The following is a 25,691-nucleotide window of genomic DNA, read 5'->3' on the forward strand; positions in this document are numbered from 1 at the left end:
CTTGGAAATAAGATTGAAAATTAAACAAAACGAGACAACCTTATAAAATCCATATAGATATAGCCCCACCAAATCAATTAACTAACATAATATCTTAGTCTAAACATCGAATACTCGGAGATCACCGAAACATGCACGCATAGTTTACAAAATGAGCACTGTGCTTAGTACTAAGCAAACATTAATTAGATTTATTTAGTTTTCAAGAGCAAAGGTCCAACGTTATCCCCAGTAGCTTTATTGTGCTTCAAATGGGTTCCATCGCACAGGGGAAAAGTCTTGGACCTCCAACACCTGCGCAACAAAATGAGATATATGGGTTGGGTAACAAAAAACCAACATTTTTTTGCCTATTTTCCAAGCAATACAAGAGAATTCTAGCTAAAATGGCCTAAATCTTCCCACGAGATATAAAATACAAATATACATAACTTTGGAACGACCGAGTCTCTTTACATCATATTCAATATTATATTCTGCATATAATCTTAAAATATTCAGATTTATATTAGCTAGAATCGACTAACTCACTGGTACCATAACATTCTACTGACATAAAAAGAACACTAAAAATATGTATATATTTCGCTGGAACCCGACAAGACAAGAACAAGAATTAGCACACGCGGTGTAACAGAAAATCCTACAAAAATAACCAACATTTATGAAGAAAATGAAATATCAGCAGCATTTACATAAATCAGTTCACAATTCTTCCTACAAAAATGAGTGCCAATTTTAAAAAAAAAAAAGTATTCTTGGCCAATGAAATAGATTGGAGTTCAAATTGCATAAAAAGAAACACACAGAGAATTCAATTCCTTGTCGATGTAAAAGAAAACCTGCAGTAGGCAGTGACGGGTTTGGAGAGGTCAGCGACGAGGACTGAGTCCACCACTTTATCTTCGGTCTTGCGGATATCTGGGTTCACCGCCTCAGCTCTCACCGCCACCATCCGCCGCGGCTTACCGGCAGCGGCCGGCGACGCGGGTCTGCCGTACGAGAGCCCGGCGTAAACAGTGCAAGAAACAGATGCCATGTATATTATTATAGCGAAAAATGCCAAATCCTGATTTGTGGGATTTTGGAAATGACTGCGAATTCTAGGGTGGGAGATGGTATCAGTCCAGTGAGTAGCCAATAACGAACTTGAGGCTGACACGCTCCCTTGATATTTTTGGATTATTTTGTTGATATTGTTTTCTATTTTTTTTTTAATTCATATTTCATAGTAGTGTGCCTGTATATAAGGTACACACCATTACGAAAAATAAAATATTGATTGAATTTTTTTTTTAAAGGGAAAGAAGTTTATTTTGTACAATATCCCTTATTTTATTCTTACGAAATATTAATCTGCTCAGAAAAAATATATTAAGGAAATATTTGTCATTACTAAAAAAAATGATTGTTGGATTTTGGTTTTAAAAAAATCATTTTTGTTTGTTTTTTAAACCTAAATTATGTGTTAGCTTATGTTTAACATAATTAAAATCCAAAAGCTAGTCATATAGTGATTATTATGATTCTTCAAAAGTGATTTTAATAAAAATGTCAATGTTAAAATAACTATAATCACTTATTTATCAAACACTACCCAACTTTGATTTTTAGATTTTCACATCTGTTTCCAAACACAACCAACTTTTGATGTTTCATAACTTTTTTATAATCTATAAATTTAATCACTTCTACAAAACTCTCTTTCCACATAGCAAATGAATTAGCTATTTTTGTTTTGTAATTTGACTGACGACGCTACCAAATAATCAATATATCAAATAAATTGTTTTGTCTAATCTTTGGTTCAAATTTTATAAAAGATTGGTGTCATGAAATATTATTTTATACAATATATCATCTTTGTATTATAAATCATTCATCATCTCATCTACGAGTCAAACAATATTTAATGAATTTGAACATTGTCTCGAACTCTCGATTGCATGTTATAATATCTGCACTAGATATAATAAAAGGTAAATAGATGGAGGTGAATGGAAAATTCGAGATAAATTACTGATGGTTGGATAGCTTGATTTAAATTTTAATTATCTCCATTGGTTAATTATTAATGATCGAAATGTAGTTTAAATTGATCAGAATTTGATTTGAATATTTGATAATAAAAAGATCACTTTAATGGCCCAAATATATTATCATTGGGCCGGCCTAATCATTTGACACTTGCTGAACCCAACGTTTATATACAAATGAAATAAACCGGTCTCTTTCTCTCTGTCTCTCTCTTTCTCAGTTGACACAGGTAGTGGAAGTCGCGGAAAAGCTAGAACGAGGATGGAGAAGCTTAGATGCCAAAGGATCGGATGCGAAGCACTCTTCACTGAAGAAGAAAATCAGGAAGATTCTTGTACTTATCACGATGCTGTAAGTACTCCTTCCCTCACTCTCTCTTGTTCGATTCGTGTATTTTTGAATTTTTTGTTTTTTTTGGATCTCTTTTATTTTTCGGTTAATTTACGATCGGTTACAAGATGAATTAGCTCGTTGGTGAAAGGTTATCTGAGTATTTTTTAGATTTGACGCATGGAATGTAGAGTCGGCAAATGATAGTAGGATTGATATCCTGCAGAAATCGTACTTGAATTTTGTCCTGGTTTAAGCTTTCCATTTATTTACCTAATGATGTACATTTTATTGCTGGAATCATGCTTTGGTTTGTTTCTTCAGCGTGTAGTCTTTTTTCTTCAGAGATGGAAGTACTAATAGATTTTCAATATATCTATGGTCAATTAGACTTTAGTTATTTCGGTTTTATCTAGATGGTAGAAAGTAATAGCGATTGACAATTATACACAGAAAATAGAGTGGTGTGGATAATCACTAAGCGGATTCCAAGAAAAACATAGAATAACAATGGAGATGTCCGCGGAAAGGATTGTTTGATTAACTGCTCCTGTTATTATACGTTATTGGCATGACTTGTCTAGCCCGTCATTGATTTGGAAGCTTAAATGGACCTGAGGCTTATGCAATATATTTATAACCTCGCATTTCTTGATAATCACTAATTTAATGTCTCCTGATGTATGTCATGCTTCAACTGGGGGTCCGTCTCTAAACCAGGGTGTAAGTGATACTTTCTCTAACTTTCTCCTTTGACGAGTTGACAAAACTGCCTTATTTTCTGAATTTGTAAAATTAATCACAGAAGTGTCTTTAACAGCCAAAATTCCATGATGGGATGAAAGAGTGGAGCTGTTGTAAGAAAAGGAGTCACGATTTTAGTCTATTTCTAGCGCTTCCGGGGTATGTAGCTTTTTCTTCTTGTTGCTTGTGCATTTTATTTTAAACGTTAAAAATTTCAGTGTCCAATATTTATGTGTGAGTTTTACTTGATGCTGGGCTGTCTTTTCTTTTACCGGATGCATACTTCACTCAATTTTATTCAAGATGTTTCTGGGCTCTGAGTTGTATGTTTTTATCCTGTAGTGTTGAATTTGATGATTATTTTTCTGGAAGTTATCTCTATAAGTTAAGGAAGGGATCCATGTTTTCTGAAGGGATTCTGATTTTTTGCAAATTCCAATGGTGAATGGCGTTCAGGTTCAATCTTCTGTTTAGGAATATTTTTCCCATTCATTAAAGGTGGTGGGTCTACTCATTTTCATTCTTCTTTGCATTGATAGAATCTGCCAGCTTGCTTCATTGAGTGATCTATCTATTGTAAATTGTTCGAAACTGATTGTTGTCGACTTCTGAAGTTGCAAGGCAGGAAAGCACACAACTGAGAAACCGGCAAAGGTAGTTGTAACTCCAAAGCAACCACTTTATCAAACAAGTGCCACAGTCGCTTCATCATCAAAAGATTCTTGTTCAAGGTGCCGCCAAGGATTTTTCTGCTCCGACCATGGTAGGCCTTTTATGTAGTGATTCGACTTCTTTTAAAACTGAGGACTGATTATTTGCGGATAATAATTGCATGTTTCATTTAAATAATTAGCAGAAAGCCAGTAAAACACGACTTTTATATGTAGATTTGTAAAAAAATCAAGTAGTTGATTTTAGACAAGGTTATGCTACTGGTGTTTTAACATTCACCTTCCTTTTCATTTTCGTCAGGTTCACAAGCCCGACCGTCGAACCCAAAAGTATCCAATTCTGTGCTAGATGCTCCTAGTGAAAGTAATAGAACGTTGCAGGATGCCCAACCCCCTGAACCAAAGAAAATTGTTGACATAAATCAACCCCAGATTTGTAAAAACAAAGGATGTGGTAAAACTTTTAAAGAGAAGGATAATCATGATGAAGCCTGCAGTTACCATCCAGGACCAGCAGTTTTTCATGACCGAATGAGAGGGGTAAGAAAACAAGTTGCTTGTGTTTCTCATATTTAAATTTGGTTATTGAGCATTCTCGTTACTCATCATCATCATCAACACCATAGTTAGGCTTTTTTTGCAAAAAAAAATAAAAATGGTTGGGATTGGTAACACGGCCTCTCTTATTCATTGTGCTCCGGTTGAAGTTGAGACTCTTTTCTTATCATTAAGTTTACATTCTTTTATCTCCTTTTACTTAACAGAAAGTTTATGATTTACCTTCTAAGACTATTGTTTCTAATTCAATATATTTTTGTGTAACCATTCACCCACCTCAACTGGCAAATCACAAGTCAGCGACTCAGCATAACTTGTCTTCTGAATATGTTATCCATTCACATGGGCAACACACTTGTGACATCTTCTTTCCTTTTGACATGCAGTGGAATTGCTGTGATGTTCACGTTAAAGAATTCGACGAATTTATGAGCATACCACCATGTGCCAAAGGATGGCACAACGCGTAAACATGGTACAAATGTGCCCAAAAGGTTTCTTATGTTTCTCGATTTGAATGAGTCAGTCAGTGATATCTAATGTTTGCTGCAGTTTATATTCATCTGTCGTCTATGGTTGGCATATTTGGTCAAGTGTTGAAAATGGAGAAGATATGGCTTTACCAGTTGCACTAATCCATTTCAATTTTGTTCGACCATGCTCCATCGGTTTAGCACATTTACTCATGCAATCAGGGGTTGATGCAAGTACGAGTGAAAGTTGTTACTACTTGCTTCTGTTAAGATTGTTTTAAAAAAATTTATAATATATATTTTAACTTTCAAAACATTACCTGATAAAAGTACTCCTTGCATTTACCATGGATGCAGTAATTGATACTCTTTACTCATCAACACTTGTCGTGTTGTGATCAAACTTTCTAAATTTTTTGAAGTAATGGTGTGTTCGTATATTATGTGTGTGTTTACTTAGCTTGATAACAATAACAATAGGATAAACTTATTAATCCAACTTAATCCATTGTTTACTTAAAAAAAATCAAATCTCTCAAATCTCAAGGCCCGTCATTTAACTCTAATTCACGAGATTAGACATCCTTAACTACACAAGGGATAACACATCCTAACCAATATTTGTGAAAAAAAATACACATAAATCCTAATCTACCCTCTTTCAATTCTTTTGTTTCCCTCCTAATTTCTTTCCGTCTCTCTTTTTTTATAACTCAATTTATCAATTTTATTATTTTTGAAAAAATATATATTTTTATATCTAATAATTTTGATAAATGAAAATGTTTTCGTGTGAATCAATAATAATTTAGTTCAAAAATAACTCAATCCAAATTATAGGAATACAAAATTAAGCATAAGATTGTATGTCATAAGTTGAAGGTAAAATTGTCATTCATTTTTCAATCATTATTTCAATTCTAAAATTAATAAATTGAAGTAAACATGTTATTGTTTATCCATCATTATTCTAAATCCTTCAAAATTATTTTAATAATCCTAATATGATTTATCCACGTGTAATCTCATCCTACTGAGTAAACTCAACCTATATATACACAGAGACCACTCGATTGGTAATGACAAACCAAGTAAAAATGAATAAATTTAAAAATTTATACCTCAGTTTATTTAATTCAATGGATAATATACGTACACACACATATTTGATAATTACCATAAAAGCGCAAATATTTATTTATTTTATTTTATTTTATTTTATTTTATGATGACTGGAACTTTTAGTCGTTATCTTTGGGATATATTAGTTGAACTCTCGGTCGGACTAGCACAATAGTTCGTAAAATCACGTTAGTGAGTTATTCAGACAAATCACATTAGATAAATCTGTACCACATGTTTGCTTGAGAAAGTATAATGAAATCTCACCAAATAAATTATGTACCACATATTTGCTCGAAAAACTGTTAGCAGAGAAAATTGAACTTCTGACAAGTGTTTGTCTGTTCCAGACATCCAACAACTCGAACATCTCTCGAGGAGCACATATATTTATTTATTTGATATGATATCATCAATAATGTATGCACCAAATTAATTTAAATATCGATCACAACATTTTCGATAATACATGTTAAGATTTGGACTTAAACAATATCTTATGTACCAAATTAATTTAAACTAGCATCTTGGAACACGCGTTGCGTGTGTACAATCATAATTTTGTTTTTTAATTTATTTTTGTTTTATAAATATTTGTAATTAAATTATAAAATAAAAAGATTTATAAAAAAAAGGTAAATAAAAATTTGAAAAACATAAAAAAAAAACTAATTAAGGATATTATTGACATATTTAAAAAAAGATTTTACCAAAAGTTAGTTACTATTCACCCCTCTACCTTAATTAATAGTATAGATAAGTATACCGATTACAACATTTTCGATAATGTTAAGATTTGAACTTGGATCTAACTCCGACCTAGAAACAACATTTCTGATAATACATGCTAATATTTGGATCTGGACCTAACTTCAATCCCAAAAGTTAGCTCAAGGGCTGATGTGAGATAATTTATACACTAACACACCCCCTCAAGTCAGTCTATATATATAACAGCTAACAAAACGCCTAGAACAAGGGATAAAAGAAGCAGATTTTTCTTTATGATGTTAATTGCTATTGTTTTGTGCGGAATTTTTATACATATAATCCAAAAAATTTTATTCAACTGACGTGTGGGATAATTTAAACAGTAACACACCTCATCCAATCGATTTGAGAAAATTAATACACTAACGCACCCACATCAGATCTCGAGCGTAGAAATATTAACGGATGTTTCAACTATGAAATTTGAACCTAACTCCAACCCAAAAATTAGTTCAAATGAGAAGATTGTCCAATTTTTTATATATAATATAATTCCAACAATTTTTATTGAACCGATGTAAGATAATTGCACACAATACAAACAACAGTTTAACAACGATGTATTAATATTCAATAATTTTTCATACCAAAAAAACTCTAACCTTTGTATATAATAATATATATATACTCCATACATAGCGACAATATATATTTTATCGCATGTAAGTATTGGCAACCTCGGCAAAATTTATGACAAATAGGATCGCATCTTTGGCTCATAAACGAAGCCAAGCTATCAACACCTCAAACTTCCCGCACACATACAAACAACAAAGCCACCACCAAACCCTCCGCCCATTCCTTATCTCCTCCGCCGTGGTTAATCGGCGGTTCACATGACCCAGAGCCGCAGTACGCCACCGGAAGACGAGGCACGAAACCCGATTCAGACCGGAATGAGGCTCATTGTCCCCTTGCAGGGAGTGGTTCAAGGCAGGGGCGGACTCATCCTCGGCTCACTCATCCCATGCGCTTTGCTATATTTCGTTCAATTTTACTTCAAGCGACACCGTTCCGCATCTGGTTCTTCCTCCTCGAATCCTCCGTCGCCGTCCGCGTCATCGGCCAACCTCCCCGAGCTACCCCGCTCGTCTTCGCGCGCCAATTTGCTGACGCGTGGTTCCATGGGACGCGTCGAAGTCTCTGCTCGGGCGAGCTCCATAGGCAAGCCTAATGATTCTCCTTACTATATTGGGTTGGATAGTGTGCGGGAAAATCCCTACGATGAAATTCGTAATCCTGATGGGATTATCCAGCTCGGGTTGTCCGAAAATAGGGTACTTACATGCAATTCCGTTAATCTATTTACTGTCTCATTTGGAAATGGAAATTGAGAGATTCTACATATTCCGACATTTTTTGGTTACCATTTTTATTTTTTTTTTGTTGCAGTTGTCGTTGGATCTGATCGAGAAGTGGCTCTCCGAAAATTTGAGTAATTCTGTGCTCGGAATGGGGGATGGCGGTATAGGGATAAGTGGAATTTCTACTTACCAACCTTCAGATGGATTGATGGAGCTGAAAGTGGTAAAATGTGGATGCTGTTTTTTAAACAATCTAATTAGGAATTTGTTTGCTGATGTTTTCTTAGGCTCGTTGTTCTGGTTTGGGTTTCTTATTTCCTTGTGCATAATCATATCGAATTTGGTACCTATTCTGTCTACCAGTTAGTAACCTACGATGATGTTCTTGACTAATTTTATTTGATACCAGCGTTCTTCACAGTTTTCCATTTCCATATTTCGGCTGTTAGACTTATAATTGGTTTTCTCTTAAACTTCTCCTTTGCTAATTAGTTTTATAATTGATCTTTCCTAAATTTACACACTTGTGTTTGAAGGGAAAATGTACACTTATTTTGCAGGTGATGGCTGGTTTCATGACTGACGTAATGGGAAAAACTGCGTCGTTTGACCCATCACAAATGGTATTAACATCTGGTGCAACTCCTGCACTTGAGATGCTCAGTTTTTGTCTGGCTGACCCTGGAAATGCATTCCTTGTCCCTGCACCATATTATCCTGGGTATGCATGCAAAGTTTTATCTTGGATATGATCTTTAACGGCCCCAAAAAAAATTATGCTTTGATTTTTGTTGGATAGCTTCATTCCCATAAGTGTTTCATCTTTTGTTCCTCAGTCATTTTTGTTGCATTTTTCGCTCTCTCCTTTCTGCTCAAGGCATAAGCAGTAAACTACTGTTTTCTTTCTAAAGTTTTGATAGGGACATGAGATGGAGGACGGGAGTTGAGCTAATCCCTGTTCACTGTCGTAGTTGTGATGACTTCACGTTGAGCATCACTGCTCTTGATCAGGCACTTAATCAAGCAAGAAAAAGAGGTCAAAAAGTCCGTGGATTACTCATTTCCAATCCTTCAAATCCTGTCGGGAATATGCTGAAAAGAGATATGCTCTATGATCTCCTAGATTTTGCCAGAGAAAGGAACATCCACATCATATCAGATGAAATTTTTGCAGGTTCAACATATGGAAATGAAGAGTTTGTAAGCATGGCTGAGATAGTTGATTCAGAAGACGCTGACAAAGATAGGGTTCACATTATATATGGATTGTCCAAAGATTTCTCAATTCCGGGCTTCAGGGTTGGGGTTATATATTCCTTTAATGAAAATGTTCTGGCTGCTTCCAGGAAATTGGCTAGATTTTCTTCTGTTTCAACTCCAACTCAGAAGCTCCTAGTATCAATGCTTTCAGATACAAGGTTTATCCGAGAGTACACCCAGGAAAATAGGAGGAGAATAGTTGAAATGTATAATTTATTTGTCGCGGGTTTGAGAGACCTCGGTATTAAATGCTCAAAAACCAGTGCAGGTTTATTCTGTTGGGTAGATATGAGCAGATTGATTAGTCCTTACAATGAGAGAGGGGAGCTTGATCTGTGGGATAAGCTTTTAAATATTGCAAAGGTAAATGTTACTCCTGGATCCGCTTGCCATTGTATTGAACCTGGATGGTTCAGAGTATGTTTTACCACATTAAGTAAAAAGGACATTCCTGTGGTTATGGAACGAATACGTCAAGTTGTTGAAAGCTGTAAACCTCTTGTATAAGACATTGTGGAATTTGTGTTATTGGTGCCAAAAGGCAAGGTTTTATGCCATGGTTCGAATGGAGTGGTGATGTTTTATAGACTTCAAGTTGTATATCACATTTTTTCCCCCCCAAAAAAAAGAGGAGTTACAGGAATGGGAATGTTACAGTTCAGTAATCAGAAACTGATAATATTTCAATATTCTAGTATTAGAATGGAAGACCAGAAAGGTAAACCTTTTCGGTTTACATTCAATGATCGATTATATCCTGTGATGCAGCATTCCCGTGTTAGTTTCAGGTGCAAGTGATTCTTCTACTTTGCCATCCGATGATAATGCAACCTATTCAAAGAAATCCACTACCGAATCCGCTTCTTTTTGTGAAGTCATGTCAGCCCTAAGTTTGAATATGGAAAGCTGTCAGGTAAATTTTTTTTTTATTTCTTTTAGTTGCTGCTGGCTCGTTACATCGTTGAAAACCCGTGATTTTCTTGCTAATGCGCCAAAGTACTATTAACACCATAGAAAGGCCAAGTGAAGTCATGTCAGCCCTTGTGCCTCAATGCAGTGCACACCTCGGTCTCGAAGCACTTTAGGCTCAAGATATTCTTTAAGCGCTAGTGGATGGTGAATTCAGGGTGAAATTTGAGATACGAGTTATTCATTTTGGGTCACAGACCATTTAATAGTTGTTTATGTCATTCAATAATTTGTAGATTTTGGATAATTTGTGATGAAAATTTGTCAAACATTTGTAATTCGGATGTTTACTTCCTGGAAACATTGCACGAAATGCGGAAGAATATTTATTCTAAGCAGGGCTCCCACAACCCAGAGAAACTTTGGCGTATAAAAAACGAAACCCCTCGTTAATATGCAACAACTTAATCTATCGCACCAAATTCGATTCTTGGGGACAAGCTGATTTTTGTCTTTCATATATCCTCGTTAATCTAGCATGCATCTTCATATAGTTTGATGTTAACCGCATATTTCATAGAAGAATTGAAGGCAGACTAAAACTCAATCATGTAAGTTCCGTTTGAACATGTATTTATAAAACGTTTTTATAAAAGTGTTTTTTCAAAACTTTTTATAAAATGTTTTTAAAATTGTTTTAAGAATAAATGTGTTTGAACAATTATTGTATAAAAATATTTTAACATTTCTAAAGTCATGTTGTTTCATGCCAAACCCATCTAAAAACAGTTTTCAAGTGTTCTTCAAATATTTTACTTGGAGAACACTTTTTAAAAAATAATTTTCAAAAACATTTTACAAAATTTTTATTCAAATACATATTTAAGTTTTTTTTCACTTATAAAACACAAAAAAACGTTTTTAAAGTACATGTCCGAATCATTTAATAATGCATTCATCTGGCAATTAACAATTGCATGAATGAGTTATTACGAAAAGGGTTTAAATACAACTAGATTGATGACAAATCGACAATGCACATTTTTATTAGTTCCCCGCAATAAGCCAAATTTATTGAAAGTAATACAAACATGAAAAACAAAATCCGAAAACCAAATCTTTGGTCAAGGCCACCAACGATCAGAGTTAGTTGATACATTTACACAACAAAAGCGGTAAAATAGTCCATAACTAGATTTAAACACAGATTAAGAACCACTGCCAACATGGTATAGTTATTTTAGTAAAAAAAACCAAAATACAAAAAATCTCAAATGCCCCATTTTATTATGTATTCCGTAGGAGTACCTTTTGAGAAATATAGGAAAAACAAACTGGTCAGATTATTCGACATTCACCTGTGCACTTGCTGCCTCCATCAAACCATTGCGTATCTGATCGCCAATATCGCGAACATGACCAGGACCATGGGGTATGAAAACTGTAGTGTTTTTGGAACTGTTTCCCAGGTCTTTGATAGTGTCGAAGTATTGAGTAATCATGATGAGGTCCATCACCTCTTTTGCCGATGTGCCTTCAACTTTGTGGGAGAAATTCAAGATGTTCTCTCTAAGGCCATCTGTAATTGCCTGTCTTTGTCTAGCGACACCGACTCCTCCCAGATACTTGGCTTCAGCTTCTGCTTCTGCTTTCTTGACTTGAAGAATCTTCTCTGCCTCCCCTTTGTACACACTAGCAAGTTGCATTCTTTGCGCTACCATAGAAAATAAACATTTTATCCCCGTGTTGCGGTGAAAATAAATAAATAAACCATCCATTTGGAGTTGGGAGAAAATTAAGGAAAAACAAGGCAGGTACAAGTTTATCTGAGGTATCATGTACACATACAAGGTTGGCTCCATGCTAATGGACACCGTTAAGTGCCAAGAAAGTATAGCATCATTGTTAGTACAAAGATCAAATGGATGGATTAAGGCTATTAATCATCTTGTTTTTTCACGAGCGACTAAAATGTGAAGAAGAGAAATTAAAACTTGGAAATCAATTGCTGAGAGCATCATAATTCAACATTCTATTTCATTCTGACATGCATTAAAATTTTTGCAATGCCATCAATGTTTTCCTCACTTTACATATCTATGAAATGTCTCCTTCAGAGCCAGAGGACATCAAATTTATTTCTTGGTTTAAATAATCAAGACTTGAACAGATTATGAGAGAGAATGAAGATCATCTGCAAATATAACATAAGGCTACAAAGCCAGAGAAACCACACCAAAATTCACAAAAGATGCCCAAGCAGCGTCAAGAAGAAAACCATGTACAACAAAATATTGAGTGCACGCTTAGCAACACGTGCACTCTCAAATGGACAAGTCTAGTTGTGTTGATCATGTTCTGTCTGAAAAGTTAAAATGCAAGGGACAATAATAAATAGAGAGTAACCTGCATTTATCTCATTCATCGCTTTGCGTACTGAGGTGTCCGGAATGATGTCAACCATCAATATATGCTCAATGTTATATCCATATGCTCCCATCACCTGCCACATGTGGTCGTGTTAAAGCTGGATCTCACAAGTGCTACAAATCTCACAAGTTTGTATCATTTGGCATACAAAAGAATGAAAATGGAACAAAAAAAAATCACAAATGGAATTAAGTGTCAACTTGATATATAAGCAGGTCAATTAAGAAGATTATGAAACACATGTAACAGTCTTTTTCGTGCAGGTTTTCCTCCTCCCTTTTCAACTTTTCTGAACTCAAAGCAATATTTTCTTTTCTGTTTCACTCAGTATGAAATAGTCACCACTATACTTCACAATGCAGGGGATTTTCAAGTTAACACATGCATAAACTTCCTCGTGGAGCTGATATAGAACAGTTCCTTCCAATCCCAAATTATTATTCTTTTTTTTAGAAAAAAGGGTAATTGAAGACTACAATTGGGACATGAGCACGCACCACTAGTAGCACTTTTTGCCACTGTAACCCTATCGTCCACTTTTTATAAAAAAAATTACCTTCTCGAGTTCCTCCAAAACAGCTTGAGCAACATCGCTCTTCTGTTCAAAAAGCTCATCCAGAGTCATTCTTGGAACATGAGCACGCACCACTAGTAGCATCAACAGAGACACCGTAAGAAAACTTTGGTGACAATTGAACAAGTGTACAAGCGAAAAGGGAAAAAAATAAAACATGAAAATATCGAGCGATATATTAATTGCATAAATTTACATAAATTACCATCAAATACGTATGATTGAATCTGTTCTCTAGGATTTTGTAACTCATAGAAAGCATCGTCAGCATTTTCCTTGATTACCCTATATTGAATTGTGCAATGCAGTTGAACAAAGACATTATCCTGCAGAATGGTTAATGTATTAATATTGAGGAACATGCATACTCCATTCTTCTTGATTTCGACTGCATAACCATCACCCGCACAATTCTTGCATTTAACAAGCTATACGCTGGCAAACTAAGTTGACATGTCATATTACCTTCAAGCCAATAATCCTTACAAAATATGCAGTCAAAGAATATGCCATCTGAAGAATCACAACTTGATTTGAAGGCAACAATTATCAGATTACTGGACCATAAAACTTGTGAAGGTAACTCAGGGCCCAGACACCAGGGAACCAACCATTTAAACATCATGATACCCAAGTTTCCAGGCATAGCACACTCAAATGGAATCCCTGGGGTTGATGAAGTCGACTCACATATTTGCAATATCTAAATTTGAGATCTAACTCATTTGCAATGCGAGTTCATTCCTGGCTGATGATAGCAGTTCAATTCTATGAAAACTTTCGTTGAATACTAATACAGCAGTCGAGCATGAAAATCAATGCGGAATACGGAACAATCTTTCAAGAAACTACAACCAGTGAATTAAAAGACCAAACTTCAATCAGAAAGTTAAAAAATACAGCTCCAACAAACCTCAAAACCTATACACATAATAAAAATCGCACAAAGTATACAAGAAAAAATTCAAGCTCACGCAACATAAAAAAAAATAAAACAGGATAGGATGGCGTACCTTAGTCTTGGTCTCAATTTTGACATCAAGAGAATGAATCCTAGTTGATAGGATTCCGGCAAGGCACTCTCCGGCAAAGGGGTTGTAGAATTGGAGCCCCGGTCGAGCAAGGCGATCAAAACGCCCCCATCTCTCCACCACGCCTACGCTTGCCTGATCCACGCACCCACAAAACACACAGTACGCATTCCCCATCAGTTTATCCCCTTCACGATCTTCAATTACCAAGAACAACGAGATATTATTGACTTTATTGCATATATTCAATTCAATCGAAAGAAAAGTGGATACGCGGTATGGACGATATCTCCCGGTTTAGCTAGAAGCTCATAATAAAATAAATATATTTTGTATTTATTTTGTTTTATATATATGTATTTATTAAAAAATATTATCTAATATAATCTTTAAAATTTGTAAAAAAATTAGATTTTTTGTTTAGATAATACTTTACAATTTTAAAATTACTTTTTTAGATAATTTTAATAGCACTATTATTTCATTTAAAAATTTTAAGACCAATTATCACAAATAATAATGAGTCATGTGTGGTCCACATACTTATATACAAAAATAGTTGAATGGGTACATCCAGCATTGGGCCGATCCAGCGGCGCAACATCACACCAGCTCACCCCACGAAATCCCACATCGAACTAATATGACAGAAACTTTTTCTACTTATAACGTCACAAACACGACAAAGGTCACGACCTTACTTGAACAGGATCTGTTCTATAGGCTCGTACCTCTGTGTCCTTGATTTCTAAGGAGACAGGAAACCACGTCTGGTGGATGAATCATTACTGCAGGATCAGAGCGTGATTAACAATTCCAGGCTTCTTCAGTCGTTGGATCAGTAGAGGATCGTTCTTAGTTCAGTCATGGGCTGAGATGGTCCTGCAGTTGTCTGACAGACCAAATATTTTTTTTTTATTTTTGCTTTCAATAATTAATTAAATCAGTTTTTTATAATAAATAAACGAACAAATAAATTTTACTTTTTATTTTCGTTGTTTTTTAATCACTAGTTTCAACAATTTCATAACTTGGAGTTCACAAATTTCTTTTGAAGAAATTAATATGATTTTGCTTGAATATCACGGTTTTTTTTAATTTAAATTCATTAAATTGATTCTATAAAAAAAAACTCCTTGTTAATGTGTCAAATTATTTTAAAACATAACCTTCTAATGAAAAAATTTGTGATAAAATTTGATTAATTTTAAATTGAGTTGACTAATTTAATATTTTGAGCTTTTTTAAGTTAAATAAATTGCAAATAAATATTTTCACCCAATTTTGAATGAAGGGGTCCAATCGTCCAAATAATCCAAATCGATGGGCTAAACTACAGGCCGTGGCCCAAGACCTATGGTAAATTTCTGTTCAGCCCCTAAACTTTTCTATATTCCATTCAAACCCCTCCATTTGGAACAAAATCCAAAATTGTCAGAGATTTTCAAATCCCGAATTTCGAAAGAAAAAGAAAACCCAGCAACAATAACAGAGAGAAAAAGCAGGAAGGAAGATTATCATCTCTTTCGCAGAAAATGGGGAAAGATCTGAAGGACGAACAGGCATCGGCAATGAAGGAAGCATTCAATCTCTTCGATACCGACGGAGATGGCAAAATCGCCCCCTCGGAGCTCGGGATCCTGATGCGATCTCTCGGCGGAAACCCTACTCAGGCCCAGCTGAAGTCGATAATCTCTGAGGAGAAGCTCAATGCTCCGTTCGATTTCCCTAGATTTCTCGACCTCATGACCAAGCATTTGAAGCCTGAGCCATTTGATCGCCAGCTTCGCGACGCGTTCAAAGTTCTGGATAAGGACGGTACTGGGTGCGTCGTGGTTTCGGATCTCAGGCATATCCTCACCAACATTGGGGAGAAGCTGGAGCCTGCTGAGTTCGATGAATGGATCCGTGAGGTGGATGTTGGGTCTGATGGCAAGATCCGGTACGAGGACTTCATTGCCCGCATGGTCGCCAAGTGAAGAGGTGACCTCCCTTTTTTTCTGTGCGTGTCCATTTTTGCGGCCTTACAGCATTGATGGTTGTTTCTTTTTTTTTTTCCCCTTTATTTTCTATGTGATTGTTGAGTCTTATAGATTTGTTTTACCGGCTTTAGTTGTTGCCATTATGCTTACGCTAGATTGTGAAAGAAGATTCCTGGTATGGAGGAAACTTGGTAGCTGTTTGGTCTGTCGAGTTCAATGTTTTTGCAATTTAATATTTTACTAGTTCTTCGTGAGTTGTTTAGTATTTATTGGCGAAATTATAGATTTTATTCTTTATCATTAGGTATGAGGAGTGTCTCGGTTGTCTTTGATTATATAAATTTGTAGGATTCTATCAATTATACTTTTCATAATTGAGTGTTAAAGGTTACAGAAATTTTATTGTGATGTGATAAGAAGTTAACACTTAACCAGGCATTTATTAGGATTCGATTATCTAATTTATTAGGCTTAGAACAGTTTTTACGATTTAGTTTGTCTACGGAATGCTCCACGTAGTCAGAATATGTGAAATAGATCTCTTGTTGAAGATCAGTTGCTTAAGAGAATTGCATTTGTCATTTATTGTTAAAAAAACACTCTGGTCACATAGCTTCTTGCACCATTTTGGTCTAAGGGGAGTGCAAAGGAATTCACCTGAGTTTGTTACCAAGTTTAAATATCGTGCAAGAACAAGCTACTGTGGTAATTATTACTTCTACCAAGCTTTTTCACTTCTAAATCTTTTATCATTCTACTTACATGAACATGTTGGTTTATTATATTTATTCACCTTTTGAATTAGTTTGGTTTTATTGATTAATATTTGATTTTAGGGGCACTATTTATCAGTGATGATTTTATTTTGGTGGATTAAAGTTTTAATTTTGGGTGTGTATAATTCACAGTTTACACGATATTTTATTTAATTGATCACGTCTGAATTTGATGAAGAATTCTTCTCCATCCGCCTGAACTTTAAAAGGCATGCACCTTGCCTTGTGCTTTTTCTCGGGCTCCAATATCACTTGTAGCCTTGGTGTGCCTTTTGCCCTTTATAACTACAAATTATGTTTTTCAAAGGCATCTCGATCCTTGTGTATGATAAGTGTGACAGATTTAGTGGTGTGCATTCAAGTGTAATACTTGGGGCCAGTGAACCAGGTTGGTGTTAATGCCTACCATATCAAATGGTGTTCTCACCCACTTGGCAATTACGCAAAACTAGAGATGGCAATTTTCAACACCCATTAGCCAGACAGGACTTTCTCACGGAAAAAAAAAAAAAAGGGAATTCGGATTGAGGTTTACAGAGTTTGGAATGAGGAAAGCGTAAGGCTGGGCATCAGCTTCGGCCTTGGTCCTGGAAGCTTACTCTCATATTCACTTTTATCCTTTCTGTCAATCCTCAATCCTAGTGCAAGAGTATCATTAATATTTAATCATGTGGAGAATTGTGTGAGAAACTTTGAAAATCGATGACTGTAAATCTCCTTGAAGTATTATTTGTCTCGACTTCTCATATCCCAATCTCCACCTCATCCCTCTGATGGCGTAGTTGTAGCTGTTAATGTATTTATTTATGACCGCTTTTGTAGCTGATTCCAGTTCATTGTTCTTACTTCATCATGCAGGTTCTCTCTCACTTGGAGCAGGAATATTAGTTTATGTCATTGGCGCATAAAACTTGCAGTGTTTGGATGTTTTCAAGGGGTCCTTGGTGAAATCCACGATTGAATGTTGGGTAGAGAATTTAGTAGTTTAACTCCTGCTGCTGTGTGTTAGGGTGTATAGTTAATTGGCACCTGAATGTTGTGAACTCTCTTTCCTATTTCCTATTTCCTATTTTTTCCTATTTTCTATTTCCTATTCTATTCGCCCCATCTTGTGTTTTGAATTGAACCCTCGTCCCCTCTTGTTGTTGCGAGTTTCGTAGTTCAAATCGTTTTTCTTACAAAATGGAAATATTACTTAAATTTATATTTATATTATAAATACCTTGCGTAAAGCTGACTATAGTATTTTTTATTTTTATTTTTATTTTTTTTACAGTAACTCTGACTAGAGTAAAGGTAGGCACCTATTTTTGATATTTTATCTTATTTAAACATGATGATAAATCTATCTATTAAATAATTATTTTAAATCAATCAAATTTTTAATTATTTATCTAGACCAATCAAATCATTGAATTTAATTACTAAAATTGCAACTCGTCACTAGATGCAAAAAATTAATCAATCATAGAAAACATATTATTTGTTTATACATCATTATTCACATCTGATAAAATTAATTTAATAATCTCAGTATCATTTATTTATATATAATTAAACACAGTCTTATTAAAATTGTTTCATATTCAATTATAGGGCACCCTACATTATTAAATATTAATTCAGCTTACATTCTGATAACTTTTTCATTCTAGAAAAAATTAAAATGTTAGTTTTGTTTAAAAACTTTCCTAATCAAAACCATACTTAATGAACTGGACCGAAACCTAACGAATTAAACGGTTCGGTTTGATTAAACCCAGAATTTGAGGTCGTTTTCTATTTCTGAAAGAAATTAAGTTAACTAAAATATTTAAGTAAAAAATTGGATCTTATTAGATAAATTTGAGCCCAGAAGCTAATTGGGCTGGCCCACATAAACTTAATATTAAAATCCAATGTCAAAATAAAACCCTAGCCAGCGGATTCGACTTAGAGCAGCAGGGCTTGTAAGTGCTTGCATTTTGCTGAGACTCCCAAATTTCATCGGCGAACAAGCGGCAGCGCTACCACCGCCGCCACCATGGGTCGTATGCACAGCCGCGGGTACTCCCCTTCATTAATCTCTGTAAATCAATCGACCAGTTTTTTTCATTTTCCTCGGAATATGTTGTCCCCGCATCCTATTTAGCGTTTGCTTTATATTTTGTTTGATTTCAGTAAGGGTATTTCTGCCTCAGCTCTGCCTTACAAGAGAACTCCTCCTAGTTGGCTCAAAATCTCTTCCCAAGATGTAAATTATCCGATTGAAACTCTTAATTGTTTTGTCTATTTCTTTGTAATGATGTATATGCCTTTTATTTTGTTTGCTTTTTTTTTTTGCAATTTTTTAAGGTGGAAGACAATATTTGCAAGTTTGCGAAGAAAGGAATGACTCCGTCGCAGATCGGCGTGATTCTTCGTGATTCCAATGGAATCGCTCAGGTGAAAAGCGTCACGGGAAGCAAGATTCTACGTATTCTCAAGGCACATGGTAATAACAATTTTTGGGTTCTTTCCATTGACTTCGAATTTTCGTGAAAAATAAAATGTGATTAATTTACCATAAAAGTTTGATTTATCGGTGAATGAAAATGTGATACCTTTAGGTCTTGCTCCGGAGATCCCGGAAGATCTTTATCACTTGATCAAGAAAGCAGTGGCCATCAGGAAGCATTTGGAGAGGAACAGGAAGGATAAGGACTCCAAATTCAGGCTGATTTTGGTTGAGAGCAGGATTCACCGTCTGGCACGGTACTACAAGAAGACCAAGAAGCTCCCACCTGTTTGGAAATAGTAATCCCCTTCTCTTCTAGTTTTCATTTACCGGATTGTTCTCGTGGTTATTATTTACTTGTCTTTGAACTTATTCTTGGTTATTATGATTCTACTGGTATAAAGATTAGTGGCATAGCTCGTGTTTTTGTTTCGGAGGCAATTGAGGGTAATTTGCATGTCCGAAGATATTGTTCTCCCGTGGTGCGATATGAAATTTTCATAAAAGAATCTGTCTTAGTTTTCTTCTCTGGCAAGTATCCGTGAACCTCAAGTTTAACCATTAATTGGGATGTGGTTAAAAATAAAACTATTGTATCACCATAATTTTCTTTTTTGACAAGCATATGCACAAGTATGTCTCTTGTGTGCATTAGATAGCTGCACCAGTTCTTACTGTGGCTTTTGAGCTTAAAGTTTCATCATTTCCTAATAATTTGAATGCTCGAACTTCACCATTCACTTTTCCATTCCTAGTCGTGCATTTCATGTCAGGATGCTATAAAATCTTCTTGTCTCACTCCCCAAATCTTCTTGTCTCTCACTCCCCAACATTTTCACCTCCTAATAGTGTAATTGTTCAATTTCTTTGCAACTACCAATCTTTTTGCGACTTATCTATGAAACTCTCCATTTGCAGCGAGTCAACCACTGCCAGCACCCTCGTGGCGTAGGCTTGGGTATTAGTTTGGATGTGCACTCAGACCTTTGAATGATTACAGGGGCAAATTACTTCTTTTGGCAAGAGCTGTCTTTTGATTTGATTATTATGTTATGACTGAAATGGATGACATTTTTTGGTTTGAAAGTTTTGTGTTGGCAGTTTCATTGTATTAGTATCTGGTTTGACCTCGTGTCCCTGAAATTCATGTTGAAACTTTACCTCTCTATTTTGGTTTTTGATGTTAAATGTATTTTAGCACTAATGAGCGTAAGCAAGGGTAAGGGTGACCACGCAGCGTCAAGGGTGGATCTCCTTTATTTAGGAACTGTTTTTGGAAATTTTGTGTCTCGTTACTTTAGAAACTCGTTGTCCGATTTTATGTGTCCTCAAGTAGGAACGAAATCTTCTGCTACATTTGGTGCTACAAACCGTGTTACACTTTGTTAAAAATAACTTCGTTTGCACAAATTATTAAAAATTAAATTCATTAAACAATATGGATGAACAAAATATAATTAATCATTGATGAAATTTTTGATTCATCTATTTTTTCAATTAAAAAAATCATCAATAAATTGTTTTACTCATTTATCATGCTTGGGACATAATTTATTGCCTATTTTAATTGAAAAAATAGGTGAATCAAATATTTTATTAATGATTAATTATATTTTGTTCATCCATATTGTTTAATGAATTTAATTTTTTATAATTTGTGCAAACGAGATTGTTTTTAGCAAAGTATAGCACGGTTTGTAGCACCAAGTATAGCAGAGGATTTCGTCTCGTCATGAGCCTCAGGTGTCGAGTAATAATGAGCATTGGATCGTAGCACTTAAGTTAATCCGTGTGATAATGTCTCCAGCAAACTTCGCCATGGTTTGTGATGGGGATATTATGTGAAGGCAATTATGACAGGAAAACTGTCAACAGATGACATTGTGGTGTTTATACTTTTTCATTATTAGATTAGATCAAGCGGGTACTCTACCTTATTAGATTAGATGTGTATAATATCATCGTAAAACTTTATCTTTTGCATTTTGCACCATTTAAATATTCAAATCTGAAACATGCATTTGATTAGTTGATTTTTTTTATTTTATAAAAGATTAGGAAGTCTTTGTAAAAAGAGTTTGTTTTGGTAAATTGTAGGAGTGGTTGATTTATAGATTATTATGAATTAGTGGGGAAAATCGGATGTGGGAAGTTTTGGGGGAAAAGTGGAAAATTGATAATTAGAAGGGAATAGTGTCTGAAAATTTACCAAAATCTTTTTCTTAGAAGAATAATTAACATTTCTTTAGTTTGGATTTTAATTAAATTAAGATAAGTTTAAAAAACATCATTTTTATTTAACAAAAAGTTAAGAATCATATTTACGGTGGTGGTAAAACACTCCTTTGATAGTTGATACATTTGCAAAATTCATTGCGTGATTAATTTTCTCAACAAAATTTACGTCAAATACTTCATCCGTCCCGATTATGTTATTTCAAAAAAATTACCATCATTTCTGATTCTCTAGGTTATGCTTTTATTTCTTTGAACATAAGAATGTAACATCAAAGATCCTACAATTAAATTACCGTGGTTGTGTTTGGATCCTCGATACGATGATTTCAAATTCTTCAATTTGTTATGGATAAATTGTCATTGTGATCAACTTTAAATATGTCTGAGATGAATGTAATTTAAATTTAATTATTCAAATCCTTCACCAAATCAAATATATCCCAAAAAATTAAAATAATCATCTCCAGGGTTAGATTTTTTTTTTGGACAGGAAACTTGTAATCTTTATTAATGAGAATTAAGAAAATGTTCAGACACCCAACAAAAAGATGCAATGGAAAAACACACACATTTTGGTAAGGAGTGGCTAGATATAATCTTAACTCTTGCTTAGTTGGTATTTCAAGTCTTTATAATTATGTTTTCTTTATATATATTTTTCTGCGAAAATTATTCTAAAGAATTTAAAAACAACAGGAACATATAGATAACGAATGAAGAATATAATCTTAATTTTTGGAGAATTTTTAAAACATTATTTGATCATCTTACTAGCTTATTAAAATATAGTATATAAAATAGTTAATTGATTAACTGAACTACTTGTGAGTTGTGACATGTAAATTGTTTTTCATTACAGTAAGTCAATTAAAAAAATTAGAAAAACAATTATAACGATTAAATTTAAAATCAAACTTATGATATAGATTCATCATGTGATTTTTCCTATTTTTTATATTATTAATAATTATTTAAAATAAAATTGGAGTTTATTAATTTTCATTGACTTATTATTAATTAATTGATGACCATAAAATCAGACTTGCATATGGATTCATCATGTGATTGGTCCTAATATTTTATTTTAAATTATTTAAGATCAAATTGGGGCTTATTTCATTTTTATTCGTACCAGTGGTTAAAAACATTGATTTTTATTAATATATTTCCAATAATTAGATCAATAATAACAATTCAAAAGATATAGACAAATAATTATTATTGGAGTAAGACTCTGGGCTGTGAGCCCATTGTAATTGGGCATGTTTCAGGTTACCCATTTAATCTAGGGTTTTGGTTTTCCTGTCCATGCTTATTATTTTAACTCTGCTGAGGCCTGAGGGGGAACTCGTAGAATCTCTCAATTTCATCTTCTCCGGCGATATCTCCGATTCCGGTAGCATTCGAACATGAATTAATTCAATCGGTGTAGATAGTTTCGATTATACTGATCCTTTTTCTGAAATTTTTTTGACGAGAGAAAGATCACTGGAAGCAGACTAATATCCGAGGAAAATCATGGCGTTTGAAGCAATGAAGCCGACGAAGCCTGGGCTGGAAGAGCCTCTGGAGCAAATTCATAAGATCCGTATCACTCTCTCTTCGAAGAACGTTAAAAACCTCGAGAAAGGTGTGTTTTTTTTTTTTTTTCATTTAGCCTTCATGGAGTTCCTTTCTGCCATCATGTTTTATCAAGTTTGGGTATTTTAGAAAACATTTGCATCTTATTCTGTTAATCAGATGATAATTCAAATGGTTTGCATTTCAAAGTTCATGTTAAACATGCGTGCTGTATAAGGTATTAAGATGGTCGTCATTTCCTCTTTCTTTGACAAACAATTTTGTGTTTTTTTTCCTGATCATATATCTATATTTCGTGTAATTGGATGGCTTATGAACATCAGGGGCATCCCTTCAAATTAAAGAAAACGAAAAATTGATAAGCAATTGTACCAAATGTGCATGTTTGTAGCCTTAAATAAACTAAGCTCCCATTTAGAAGTCATCAGACCATACTTGATGAGAATTATGTTTGAGAAGATGGGTAGATTGTCATGCTTTGTCCTTATTTATTGTTCAGTTTCTGTCCGGTCTTTGTTAACTTGATATCACTTGACAGTATGTGCTGATCTTGTACGTGGTGCTAGGGACAAAAAGCTAAGGGTCAAGGGACCCGTGAGATTTCCTACTAAGGTTCTTCACATCACCACTAGGAAGTCACCATGTGGTGAAGGTATCTTGTTTAAATAAATACTAGAGCTTTTTTAGTTTCATGCTCGTTTATGAAATTGACGCAAGTTTTCTATGTATACATGGTTTAGCTTACCGTGTGAATGCTGCATTGTAAGTTAGTATTTCTTGTAAAGTTGTAGTTTGATCAAATTGTAAATGATTTGAATGAGCTTATGGAATATGGAGAGATTAGGGTATTCGTGGCTAAAGAGAAGCAAGTTACTTTTGTATGCTTATTGAATTCCAATTTTTGAAATTATAAATATTGTTTCCCTTTTTTTTTATTTCTGTTCCTAAATATTTTCTATCTAGGTGTGGAGTCTCAACGGTTGAATATGTGTGACTTTTTGAGTGCATGTTTGATTCTTGCCTTTTGTTTCTCACGCTGTTTGGCCACACAACTTTCTGGTATCGAAATTTGAACATATCGAACTGTTGTCAAAATGTTGAAAAGTCGATTTTTTTTACAAAGTGAATGGTCAAATGTCAGTGAAAGTTTTATGTCCTTAATCTCCTCGATATTACAATTTAGTTGCTATCTAGGAGGTGATTGTTGATTGCATTATCTGTGCATATACATGATAGAGGGTTGAAGTTCTGCTCAACTGATTCAAACTTTCCTTCTGTAAAATACATTTCCGAAAGAGAGATAAATCTTCACATGTTAAGATAGATCAGGGGGAGTTAAGTTAATACAGTTGATATTATTGTTCCTGGTCAGAACAAATGAATCTTCTTGTGTTTATTTTGTGCCTTAGGTACTAATACATGGGATCGGTTTGAGCTCCGAGTTCACAAGCGCGTGATTGACCTTTTCAGCTCCCCAGATGTCGTTAAGCAGATAACTTCAATCACTATTGAGCCTGGTGTAGAGGTTGAAGTTACCATTGCTGATTCGTAGGCTTCCTTCTACACTTGCTTTATTTATGCACTCACGGCAAGTTTTAATGTTAGAATCTTGAAATTCATATTTCATATTCCTTTTTTTTGAAATTAAAAAAGGCCAGTTGTTTAAGCTTTTAAGCTCGATTCTACTAAAAAAATTATAATGTAACATCTGTATTTCAAAATTTCGATTAAATTGGTTCTAAAAAATTCAATCAACGATTTCTAGCTTAATATAGTCTGACATTTGGAGTTAATTATTTTTTTTGAAATTAAAAAAGGCCAGTTTAAGCTTTTAAGCTCGATTCTACTGAAAAAATAAAATGTAACATCTGTATTTCAAAATTTCGATTAAATTGTTTCTAAAAAATTCAATCAACGATTTTTAGCTTAATATAGTCTGACATTTGGAGTTAATTAATTTTTTTTTGAAATTCAAAAAGGCCAGTTGTTTAAGCTTTTAAGCTCGATTCTACTGAAAAAATAAAATAAAATGTAACATCTGTATTTCAATATTTCTATTAAATTGTTTCTAAAAAATTCAATCAAAAATTTTTAGCTTAATATAGTCTGACATTTGGAGTTAATTATTTTTTTTTTAAATAATTTTTTTTAATTAAAAAGGCCAGTTGTTTAAGCTTTTAAGCTCGATTCTACCAAAAAAAAATTTATAATGTAACATCTGTATTTCAAAATTTCGATTAATTTTTTTTCTAAAAAATTCAATCAACGATTTTTAGCTTATTAATATAGTCTGACATTTGGAGTTAATTATTTGAAAAGTGTATGAGCTCGAGTCCGAGCTCGAGTTTTCTAGCCTATTAAAGAACATGTTCGCGAGCTTACAAGTCGACCATTCTTAAACTCAAGTTCGGTTTGTGAAATTTT

The 25,691-nt window shown here is 34.2% G+C and overlaps 7 protein-coding genes and 1 non-coding gene across 15 annotated transcripts; 6 read left to right on the plus strand and 2 right to left on the minus strand.

Annotated features, from left to right (window-relative positions):
- Positions 1 to 77: 77 nt before the first annotated feature.
- LOC140879340 (CDGSH iron-sulfur domain-containing protein NEET) lies at positions 78 to 1,156 on the minus strand. Its single transcript, XM_073283017.1, has 2 exons — positions 843 to 1,156; positions 78 to 294 (listed from the first exon to the last, which is right to left on the minus strand). The coding sequence occupies exons 1-2, from the start codon at positions 1,037 to 1,039 to the stop codon at positions 192 to 194; spliced, it is 300 nt and encodes a 99-aa protein (XP_073139118.1). The 5' UTR covers positions 1,040 to 1,156; the 3' UTR covers positions 78 to 191.
- Positions 1,157 to 2,252: 1,096 nt separating this feature from the next.
- Positions 2,253 to 5,194, plus strand: LOC140882220 (cysteine and histidine-rich domain-containing protein RAR1). 3 transcript variants are annotated; one of them, XM_073288070.1, is made up of 6 exons: positions 2,253 to 2,388; positions 3,188 to 3,270; positions 3,726 to 3,874; positions 4,084 to 4,322; positions 4,727 to 4,815; positions 4,893 to 5,194. In XM_073288070.1, the coding sequence occupies exons 1-5, from the start codon at positions 2,299 to 2,301 to the stop codon at positions 4,808 to 4,810; spliced, it is 645 nt and encodes a 214-aa protein (XP_073144171.1). In that variant the 5' UTR covers positions 2,253 to 2,298; the 3' UTR covers positions 4,811 to 4,815; positions 4,893 to 5,194. The 3 variants fall into 3 exon arrangements, with proteins under 3 accessions (XP_073144171.1, XP_073144170.1, XP_073144172.1); XM_073288069.1 differs by having other exon boundaries at positions 4,727 to 5,194; XM_073288071.1 differs by lacking the exon at positions 2,253 to 2,388 and adding an exon at positions 2,502 to 3,090 and having other exon boundaries at positions 4,727 to 5,194.
- Positions 5,195 to 7,382: 2,188 nt separating this feature from the next.
- LOC140881479 (probable aminotransferase ACS12) lies at positions 7,383 to 10,574 on the plus strand. Of its 4 annotated transcripts, none has more exons than XR_012149963.1 (5): positions 7,383 to 7,983; positions 8,099 to 8,233; positions 8,571 to 8,731; positions 8,922 to 10,183; positions 10,285 to 10,574. XR_012149963.1 is itself a non-coding variant. In XM_073286825.1 (4 exons), exons 1-4 carry the CDS (start codon positions 7,543 to 7,545, stop codon positions 9,775 to 9,777), a joined length of 1,593 nt encoding a protein of 530 aa, XP_073142926.1. In that variant the 5' UTR covers positions 7,383 to 7,542; the 3' UTR covers positions 9,778 to 10,574. The 4 variants fall into 4 exon arrangements, 1 of the variants encoding a protein (XP_073142926.1); XR_012149964.1 differs by having other exon boundaries at positions 10,328 to 10,574; XR_012149965.1 differs by having other exon boundaries at positions 8,922 to 9,988; positions 10,059 to 10,574.
- Positions 10,575 to 11,273: 699 nt separating this feature from the next.
- On the minus strand, positions 11,274 to 14,515 carry LOC140880966 (protein PPLZ12). The gene is made up of 5 exons (XM_073285883.1): positions 14,197 to 14,515; positions 13,389 to 13,509; positions 13,166 to 13,257; positions 12,586 to 12,682; positions 11,274 to 11,893 (listed from the first exon to the last, which is right to left on the minus strand). The coding sequence occupies exons 1-5, from the start codon at positions 14,389 to 14,391 to the stop codon at positions 11,523 to 11,525; spliced, it is 876 nt and encodes a 291-aa protein (XP_073141984.1). The 5' UTR covers positions 14,392 to 14,515; the 3' UTR covers positions 11,274 to 11,522.
- A 390-nt stretch (positions 14,516 to 14,905) lies between these two features.
- LOC140885583 (small nucleolar RNA U3) lies at positions 14,906 to 15,116 on the plus strand. The gene has a single exon (XR_012151026.1). It is a non-coding gene; the product is annotated as a small nucleolar RNA U3 (small nucleolar RNA).
- Positions 15,117 to 15,671: 555 nt separating this feature from the next.
- Positions 15,672 to 18,045, plus strand: LOC140882661 (probable calcium-binding protein CML13). Of its 2 annotated transcripts, none has more exons than XM_073288793.1 (2): positions 15,672 to 16,216; positions 17,849 to 18,045. In XM_073288793.1, the coding sequence occupies exon 1, from the start codon at positions 15,750 to 15,752 to the stop codon at positions 16,191 to 16,193; it is 444 nt and encodes a 147-aa protein (XP_073144894.1). In that variant the 5' UTR covers positions 15,672 to 15,749; the 3' UTR covers positions 16,194 to 16,216; positions 17,849 to 18,045. The 2 variants fall into 2 exon arrangements, with proteins under 2 accessions (XP_073144894.1, XP_073144893.1); XM_073288792.1 differs by having other exon boundaries at positions 15,672 to 16,197; positions 17,831 to 18,045.
- An 835-nt stretch (positions 18,046 to 18,880) lies between these two features.
- Positions 18,881 to 20,616, plus strand: LOC140882539 (small ribosomal subunit protein uS15). The gene is made up of 5 exons (XM_073288599.1): positions 18,881 to 19,018; positions 19,133 to 19,205; positions 19,307 to 19,445; positions 19,561 to 19,747; positions 20,367 to 20,616. Exons 1-5 carry the CDS (start codon positions 18,996 to 18,998, stop codon positions 20,398 to 20,400), a joined length of 456 nt encoding a protein of 151 aa, XP_073144700.1. The 5' UTR covers positions 18,881 to 18,995; the 3' UTR covers positions 20,401 to 20,616.
- Positions 20,617 to 22,957: 2,341 nt separating this feature from the next.
- Positions 22,958 to 25,027, plus strand: LOC140883131 (small ribosomal subunit protein uS10y-like). 2 transcript variants are annotated; one of them, XM_073289478.1, is made up of 4 exons: positions 22,958 to 23,082; positions 23,171 to 23,316; positions 23,806 to 23,919; positions 24,677 to 25,025. In XM_073289478.1, exons 2-4 carry the CDS (start codon positions 23,205 to 23,207, stop codon positions 24,817 to 24,819), a joined length of 369 nt encoding a protein of 122 aa, XP_073145579.1. In that variant the 5' UTR covers positions 22,958 to 23,082; positions 23,171 to 23,204; the 3' UTR covers positions 24,820 to 25,025. The 2 variants fall into 2 exon arrangements, with proteins under 2 accessions (XP_073145579.1, XP_073145580.1); XM_073289479.1 differs by having other exon boundaries at positions 23,011 to 23,082; positions 23,167 to 23,316; positions 24,677 to 25,027.
- The last annotated feature ends 664 nt before the right edge of the window (positions 25,028 to 25,691 follow it).

The sequence above is a fragment of the Henckelia pumila genome, chromosome 2 (genome assembly GCF_033568475.1).
Source record: "Henckelia pumila isolate YLH828 chromosome 2, ASM3356847v2, whole genome shotgun sequence".
In the NCBI taxonomy this organism is placed as follows: Eukaryota; Viridiplantae; Streptophyta; class Magnoliopsida; order Lamiales; family Gesneriaceae; genus Henckelia; species Henckelia pumila.